The 8778-nt window shown below is 49.2% G+C and overlaps 2 protein-coding genes across 2 annotated transcripts in view; one reads left to right on the top strand and one right to left on the bottom strand.

Annotated features, from left to right (window-relative positions):
- Positions 1–8778, bottom strand: part of LOC139580328 (calcium uniporter protein, mitochondrial-like) — a 518594-nt gene that overhangs the window by 307845 nt on the left and 201971 nt on the right. The window lies entirely within an intron of this gene.
- LOC139580326 (cAMP and cAMP-inhibited cGMP 3',5'-cyclic phosphodiesterase 10A-like) overlaps positions 1–8778 on the top strand; it is a 159329-nt gene that overhangs the window by 128511 nt on the left and 22040 nt on the right. Inside the window, exons 15-16 of the mRNA XM_071408878.1 lie at positions 3044–3127; positions 7216–7366. Of these exons, the coding sequence (XP_071264979.1) occupies positions 3044–3127; positions 7216–7366 (235 nt within the window). The remainder of the gene's footprint in view (positions 1–3043; positions 3128–7215; positions 7367–8778) is intronic.

Here is an 8778-nt window from a genome sequence, read left to right as displayed (position 1 = left end):
GCATATACCTTAACCTAGCTCGTATCTCCCAATGTGCATATACCTTAACCTAGCTCTTATCTCCCAATGTGCATATACCTTAACCTAGCTCTTATCTCCCAATGTGCATATACCTTAACCTAGCTCGTATCTCCCAATGTACATATACCTTAACCTAGCTCGTATCTCCCAATGTGCATATACCTTAACCTAGCTCGTATCTCCCAATGTGCATATACCTTAACCTAGCTCTTATCTCCCAATGTGCATATACCTTAACCTAGCTCTTATCTCCCAATGTGCATATACCTTAACCTAGCTCTTATCTCCCAATGTGCATATACCTTAACCTAGCTCGTATCTCCCAATGTGCATATACCTTAACCTAGCTCTTATCTCCCAATGTGCATATACCTTAACCTAGCTCGTATCTCCCAATGTGCATATACCTTAACCTAGCTCGTATCTCCCAATGTGCATATACCTTAACCTAGCTCTTATCTCCCAATGTGCATATACCTTAACCTAGCTCTTATCTCCCAATGTGCATATACCTTAATCTAGCTCTTATTTCCCAATGTGCATATACCTTAACCTAGCTCGTATCTCCCAATGTGCATATACCTTAACCTAGCTCTTATCTCCCAATGTGCATATACCTTAACCTAGCTCGTATCTCCCAATGTGCATATACCTTAACCTAGCTCGTATCTCCCAATGTGCATATACCTTAACCTAGCTCTTATCTCCCAATGTGCATATACCTTAATCTAGCTCTTATTTCCCAATGTGCATATACCTTAACCTAGCTCGTATCTCCCAATGTGCATATACCTTAACCTAGCTCGTATCTCCCAATGTGCATATACCTTAACCTAGCTCGTATCTCCCAATGTGCATATACCTTAACCTAGCTCGTATCTCCCAATGTGCATATACCTTAACCTAGCTCGTATCTCCCAATGTGCATATACCTTAACCTAGCTCGTATCTCCCAATGTGCATATACCTTAACCTAGCTCGTATCTCCCAATGTGCATATACCTTAACCTAGCTCGTATCTCCCAATGTGCATATACCTTAACCTAGCTCGTATCTCCCAATGTGCATATACCTTAACCTAGCTCTTATCTCCCAATGTGCATATACCTTAACCTAGCTCTTATCTCCCAATGTGCATATACCTTAACCTAGCTCGTATCTCCCAATGTGCATATACCTTAACCTAGCTCTTATCTCCCAATGTGCATATACCTTAACCTAGCTCTTATCTCCCAATGTGCATATACCTTAACCTAGCTCGTATCTCCCAATGTGCATATACCTTAACCTCTTATAGTACTTTGATCCCCAGCCATGTCTTTTAGAGCAGACCTGGGTTCAAATAGGATTTGTTTTCTTTCAAATATTTACAATTGGGCTTTATTGAGCATGTTGGGCGCAATGGTACCAATAGAATGGTCCCAAACGTAAAACCATACCAATCTGGTTCTCCAGGCAGGCGTAATCAAATGTTCAAAGTATTTTAAAGGAAATAAATACTTGTGGAACCCGTGTCTGTCTCTCAGAAAGGGAGAGAGACGACCCTGACGCAGACACAGTCCAGGTCTGAGTGCCAGCCAGCTCTATTCTGGAGGACAGGCAGAAGGCAGACAAACAGATAGACAGATAGAAGAGAATGGCCAGAGCAGGAAGGGGGCCGGGCCCTGTGTGTGTGTGTACACTCTATCACACACACACACACACCCTGTTACACCACACACTGCAGCCGATGATAATCTAAGATGCTCCCTCTTTCTCTCCCTCGTACCCTCTCTCCCTCCTACCCTCTCTCTCTCCTACCCTCTCTCCCTACTACCCTCTCTCCCTCCTACCTTCTCTCCCTCTCTCCCTCCTACCCTCTCTCTCTCCTACCCTCTCTCCCTTCTACCCTCTCTCCCTCCTACCTTCTCTCCCTCCTACCCTCTCTCTCTCCTACCCTCTCTCGCTCCTCTCTCTCCCACCCTCTCTCGCTCCTCTCTCTCCCACCCTCTCTCGCTCCTCTCTCTCCAACCCTCTCTCTCTCCTACCCTCTCTCCCTTCTACCCTCTCCTACCCTCTCTCTCTCTTACCCTCTCTCTCCTACCCTCTCTCCCTCCTACCTTCTCTCCCTCCTACCCTCTCTCTCTCCTACCCTCTCTCGCTCCTCTCTCTCCTACCCTCTCTCGCTCCTCTCTCTCCCACCCTCTCTCGCTCCTCTCTCTCCAACCCTCTCTCTCTCCTACCCTCTCTCGCTCCTCTCTCTCCCACCCTCTCTCGCTCCTCTCTCTCCAACCCTCTCTCCCTCCTACCTTCTCTCCCTCCTACCCTCTCTCTATCCTACCCTCTCTCCCTCCTACCCTCTCTCTCTCCTACCCTCTCTCCCTCCTACCCTCTCTCCCTTCTACCCTCTCTCCCTCCTACCCTCTCTCCCTTCTACCCTCTCTCCCTCCTACCCTCTCTCCCTTCTACCCTCTCTCCCTCCTACCCTCTCTCCCTCCTACCTTCTCTCCCTCCTACCCTCTCTCCCTCCTACCTTCTCTCTCCTACCCTCTCTCTCTCCTACCCTCTCCCGCTCCTCTCTCTCCTACCGTCTCTCGCTCCTCTCTCTCCCACCCTCTCTCGCTCCTCTCTCTCCCACCCTCTCTCGCTCCTCTCTCTCCAACCCTCTCTCTCTCCCACCCTCTCTCGCTCCAACCCTCTCTCTCTCCTACACTCTCTCCCTTCTACCCTCTCTCCCCTACCCTCTCTCCCTCCTACCCTCTCTCCCTCCTACCCTCTCTCCCTTCTACCCTCTCTCTCTCTCCCACCCTCTCTCCCGCCTACCCCCTCTCCCTTCTACCCTCTCTCTCTCCTACCTTCTCTCCCTCCTACCTTCTCTCCCTCCTACCCTCTCTCCCTTCTACCCTCTCTCTCTCTCCCACCCTCTCTCCCGCCTACCCTCTCTCCCTTCTACCCTCTCGCTCTCCTACCCTCTCTCCCTTCTACCCTCTCTCTTCCTCCTACGCTCTCTCTCTCTCCTACCCTCTCTCCCTCCCTTCTCCAGGTTTCATTTTGACATTAGTCAGTTTGAGGAGCTGTGGCCGGCTGTCTTTGTTTACATGGTCCACAACTCATGTGGAGAGACCAGGTACGTATAGGTCCTCTGTGACATTTACAACTGCTTGTCATCAGGGAAATTAACTTAGTCAAATATACCCATAGATTCTACAATATAAATTAACTTAGTCATACATACCCATAGATTCTACAATATAAATTAACTTAGTCAAACATACCCATAGATTCCACAATATAAATTAACTTAGTCAAATATACCCATAGAACAGGATAAATACTATACCTCTACAATACTTTACATCGCTCCCTTTCTCTTGCTGTCAATTCAATGTAAGGGATTTATTGGCATGGGAACGGTGCTTACATTGCCAAGTTAAATGGATAATAAACAAAGTGAAATTAACAATAAAAATAAACAGTAAACATTACACTTACAAAAGTTCCAAAGGAATAGAGACATTTCAAATGTCATATTATGTCTACATACAGTGTTGTAGCGATGTGCAAATAGTTAAAGTATAAAAAGGGAAAAAATAAACATAAATATGGGCTGTATTTACAATGGTGTTTGTTCTTCACTGGTTGACCTTTTCTTGTGTCAACAAATCGTGCTGCTGTGATGTCACACTGTGGTATTTCACCCAGTTGATATGGGAGTTTATCAAAACTGGGTTTGTTTTTTCAAATTCTTTGTGGGTCTGTGTGATCTGAGGGAAATATGTGTCTCTAATATGGTCATAAATTGGGCAGGAGGTTAGGAAGTGCAGCTCAGTTTCCACCTCATTTTGTGAGCAGTGAGCACATAGCATGTCTTCTCTTGAGAGCCAGGTCTGCAAACAGCGGCCTTTCTCAATAGCAAGGTGTTGTCTACAAAGACGTGTTGTCTACAAAGACATCCTGTGTTGTTTTTTTGTTGGCCACTAATTTGTCCAACATACACCAATATTAGATCACTCTGAGGCCATTTACACATTGGTATTTATTCATACATCATCAACTAGTGATTCATATGACCAATAGAGAGTATTTTTGTTATGTAGGCTATTTAGGCCAACAATCCTGTACTGCTTTGGCTCTTCCAGACAGCCAGACAGCCAGTCAGCCAGTCAGCCAGACAGCCAGACAGCCAGACAGGCAGTCAGCCAGACAGCCAGTCAGCCAGACAGCCAGTCAGCCAGTCAGCCAGACAGCCAGTCAGCCAGACAGCCAGACAGCCAGTCAGCCAGTCAGCCAGTCAGCCAGACAGCCAGACAGCCAGTCAGCCAGACAGCCAGTCAGCCAGACAACCAGACAGCCAGTCAGCCAGTCAGCCAGACAGCCAGTCAGCCAGACAGCCAGTCAGCCAGACAGCCAGTCAGCCAGACAGCCAGCCCGGAGTTCAGGGTGGATTTTACAGGCACATAACCAACAACAATGGGTCACAACTCTTGCAGCTCTATCGCACACTGGGTTAGTACAGTCGTGGCCAAAAGTTTTGAGAATGACACAAATATTAATTTTCACAAAGTCTGCTGCCTCAGTGTCTTTAGATATTTTCGTCAGATGTTACTATGGAATACTGAAGTATAATTACAAGCATTTCATAAGTGTCAAAGGCTTTTATTGACAATTACATGAAGTTGATGCAAAGAGTCAATATTTGCAGTGTTGACCCTTCTTTTTCAAGACCTCTGCAATCCGCCCTGGCATGCTGTCAATTAACCTCTGGGCCACATCCTGACTGATGGCAGCCCATTCTTGCATAATCAATGCTTGGAGTTTGTCAGAATTTGTGGGATTTTGTTTGTCCACCCGCCTCTTGAGGATTGACCACAAGTTCTCAATGGGATTAAGGTCTGGGGAGTTTCCTGGCCATGGACCCAGAATATCGATGTTTTGTTCCCCGAGCCACTTAGTCACTTTTGCCTTATGGCAAGGTGCTCCATCATGCTGGAAAAGGCATTGTTCGTCACCAAACTGTTCCTGGATGGTTGGGAGAAGTTGCTCTCGGAGGATGTGTTGGTACCATTCTTTATTCATGGCTGTGTTCTTAGGCAAAATTGTGAGTGAGCCCACTCCCTTGGCTGAGAAGCAACCCCACACATGAATGGTCTCAGGATGCTTTACTGTTGGCATGACACAGGACTGATGGTGGCGCTCACCTTGTCTTCTCCGGACAAGCTTTTTTCCGGATGCCCCAAACAATCGGAAAGGGGATTCATCAGAGAAAATGACTTCACCCCAGTCCTCAGCAGTCCAATCCCTGTACCTTTTGCAGAATATCAGTCTGTCCCTGATGTTTTTCCCAGAGAGAAGTTGCTTCTTTGCTGTCACCTCCAGGTAGGTGTTTGTCCCCCTGTGTGCTGAGGGTGTCAGGTTCTTGTCCAGTTCTGGCATTTAGGTCGCCACAGACTAGTACATGTCTCTGGGCCTGGAAATTGTTGATCTCCACGTCCAGGATGGAGAAGCTGTCTTCATTAAAGTATGGAGATTCTAGTGGAGGGATATAGGTAAGCACACATGAGGACATTTTTCTCTGTTGAGATAATTTACTTATTAATTTCTAGCCAATTAATAAAATATTCCTGTTTTGATTAATTTAATAGAGTGGGTCAGGTTTGATCTATATCAAATTAGCATACCCCCTGAGTCTCTTCCCTGTTTCACACCTGGTAGTGTGGTGGATGGGACTACCAGCTCTCTGTAACCTAGAGGGCAACCAGTGGGTCCGTCTCCTCTATACCACCCACCTGGTAGTGTGGTGGATGGGACTACCAGCTCTCTGTAACCTAGAGGACAACCAGTGGGTCTGTCTCCTCTATACCACCCACCTGGTAGTGTGGTGGATGGGACTACCAGCTCTCTGTAACCTAGAGGGCAACCAGTGGGTCCGTCTCCTCTATACCACCCACCTGGTAGTGTGGTGGATGGGACTACCAGCTCTCTGTAACCTAGAGGGCAACCAGTGGGTCCGTCTCCTCTATACCACCCACCTGGTAGTGTGGTGGATGGGACTACCAGCTCTCTGTAACCTAGAGGGAAACCAGTGGGTCTGTCTCCTCTATACCACCCACCTGGTAGTTTGGTAGATGGGACTACCAGCTCTCTGTAACCTAGAGGGCAACCAGTGGGTCTGTCTCCTCTATACCACCCACCTGGTAGTTTGGTAGATGGGACTACCAGCTCTCTGTAACCTAGAGGTCAACCAGTGGGTCTGTCTCCTCTATACCACCCACCTGGTAGTGTGGTGGATGGGACTACCAGCTCTCTGTAACCTAGAGGGCAACCAGTGGGTCTGTCTCCTCTATACCACCCACCTGGTAGTTTGGTGGATGGGACTTCCAGCTCTCTGTAACCTAGAGGGCAACCAGTGGGTCTGTCTCCTCTATACCACCCACCTGGTAGTGTGGTGGATGAGACTACCAGCTCTCTGTAACCTAGAGGGCAACCAATGGGTCAGTCTCCTTTATACCATGTTTCTTGTAGGATGCAATGTCTGTATTTCCAATTTCTTTGAAGTCTGGGTTCCTGCTCTTTAGGCCAAAGGCAGATGACCTCAGACCTTCTTTCTCCTCCCCTCCCTAACCCTGTTTGGAATCAGTTGATGACCATGCTTTCACTTTTCTCGTGATTTGGTTGGGTCTAATCATGTTGCTGACTCTCTCTCTACCCCTCCCACATCCTCTCCTTACCTCCCCCCTATCCTCTCTCTCTCCCCCCTGTCCTCTCCCTACCTCTCCCCTATCCTCTCTCACTCTCCCCATCCTCTCTCTCTCTCCCCGCCCTCTCCTTACCTCTCCCCCATCCTCTCTCTACCCCTCCCCTGTCCTCTCTCTCTCTCTCTCTCTCCCCTATCCTCTCCCTACCTCCCCCCTATCCTCTCTCTCTCTCCCCTATCCTCTCCCTACCTCTCCCCTATCCTCTCTCTCTCTCCCCATCCTCTCTCTCTCCCCTGTCCTCTCCCTACCTCTCCCCCTGTCCTCTCTCTCCCTCTCCCCTATCCTCACTCTCTCTCCCCATCCTCTCTCTCTCCCCTGTCCTCTCCCTACCTCTCCCCTATCCTCTCTCTCCCACATCTTATCTCTCTCCCTCTCCCTATCCTCTCCCTACCTCTCCCCATTATCTCTCTCTCTTTCTCTCCCCCCTCTCTCTCTCTTTCCCCCTCCCTCCTCCCTCTAGTTTTGAGTTGGAGAAGTTGTGCAGGTTCACTATGTCTGTGAGGAAGAATTATCGGCGTGTTCCCTACCACAACTGGAAACACGCGGTGAACGTGGCTCACTGTATGTACGCCATACTGCAGAAGACCACCGGCATCTTCACTGAGATAGAGGTATGTCTCTCTGTCTGTCTGTCTGTCTGTCTGCCTGCCCGCCTGTCTGTCTCTCTTTCTGTCTGTCTGTCTGTCTGTCTGTCTGTCTGTCTGTCTGTCTGTCTGTCTGTCTGTCTGTCTGTGGGTTCTGTCTGTCTGTCTGTCTGTCCGTCCGTCCGCCCGCCCGCCCGCCCGCCCGTCAGTCCGTGTCCTCTTTCTGTCTGTCTGTCTGTCTGCCTGTCTGTCTGTCTGTCTGTCTGTCTGTCTGTCTGTCTCTCTGTCTGTCTCTCTGTCTGTCTGCCCACCTGTCTGTCTGTCTGTCTCTCTGTCTGCCTGCCCGCCTGTCTGTCTGTCTGTCTGTCTGTCTGTCTGTCTGTCTATCTGTCTGTCTGTCTGTCTGTCTGTCTGCCCGCCTGTCTGTCTGTCTGTCTGTCTGCCTGCCCGCCTGTCTGCCCACCTGTCTGTCTCTCTTTCTGTCTGTCTGCCTACCCGCCTGTCTGTCTGCCCGCCTGTCTGTCTCTCTTTCTGTCTGTATGTCTGTCTGTCTGTCTGCCTGCCCACCTGTCTGTCTGTCTGTCTGCCTGCCCGCCTGTCTGCCCACCTGTCTGTCTCTCTTTCTGTCTGTCTACCTACCTGCCTGTCTGTCTGCCCGCCTGTCTGTCTGTCTCTCTTTCTGTCTGTATGTCTGTCTGTCTCTCTGTCTGCCTGCCCGCCTGTCTGTCTGTCTCTCTGTCTGTCTGTCTGTCTGTCTGTCTGTCTGTCTGTCTGTCTGTCTGTCTGTCTGTCTGTCTGTCTGTCTGCCTGCCCACCTGTCTGTATGTCTGTCTGTGTCTCTGTCTGTCTGCCTGCCCACCTGTCTCTCTGTCTGTCTGTCTGTCTGCCCACCTGTCTGTCTCTCTTTATGTCTGTCTCTCTGTCTGTCTGCCTGCCCACCTGTCTGTCTGTCTCTCTGTCCGCCTGTCTGTCTGTCTGTCTGTCTGTCTGTCTGTCTGTCTGTCTGTCTGTCTGTCTGTCTGTCTGCCCGCCTGTCTGCCCGCCTGTCTGCCCACCTGTCTGTCTGTCTGTCTGTCTGTCTGTCTGTCTGTCTGTCTGTCTGTCTGTCTGTCTGTCTCTCTGTCTCTCTGTCTCTCTGTCTGCCTGCCCACATGTCTGTATGTCTGTCCGTCTGCCTGTCTGTCTGCCCGCCTGTCTGTCTCTCTGTCTGTCTGCCTGCCTGCATGTCTGTCCGTCGGTGCATCAGTGTGTCAATAACACAGTCAGTCAAGAGTTAACGTAAAGGTTCAGAAAGAGGGTTACGGTCAAATCCATTCCAATTAGTCATTTAAAGAACGTCAGTTTACATCCAGAACTGAGATGGAATCCACCCTGTTAGGAATCAGTTGATGACATCCATGCTTTCACTCTTCTCATGATCTGGTTGGGTCTAATCATGT

The sequence above is a fragment of the Salvelinus alpinus genome, chromosome 7 (assembly GCF_045679555.1).
Source record: "Salvelinus alpinus chromosome 7, SLU_Salpinus.1, whole genome shotgun sequence".
In the NCBI taxonomy this organism is placed as follows: Eukaryota; Metazoa; Chordata; class Actinopteri; order Salmoniformes; family Salmonidae; genus Salvelinus; species Salvelinus alpinus.
Note: the sequence above shows the minus strand (reverse complement) of the source record. Positions and strands in the feature narration are given on the sequence as shown.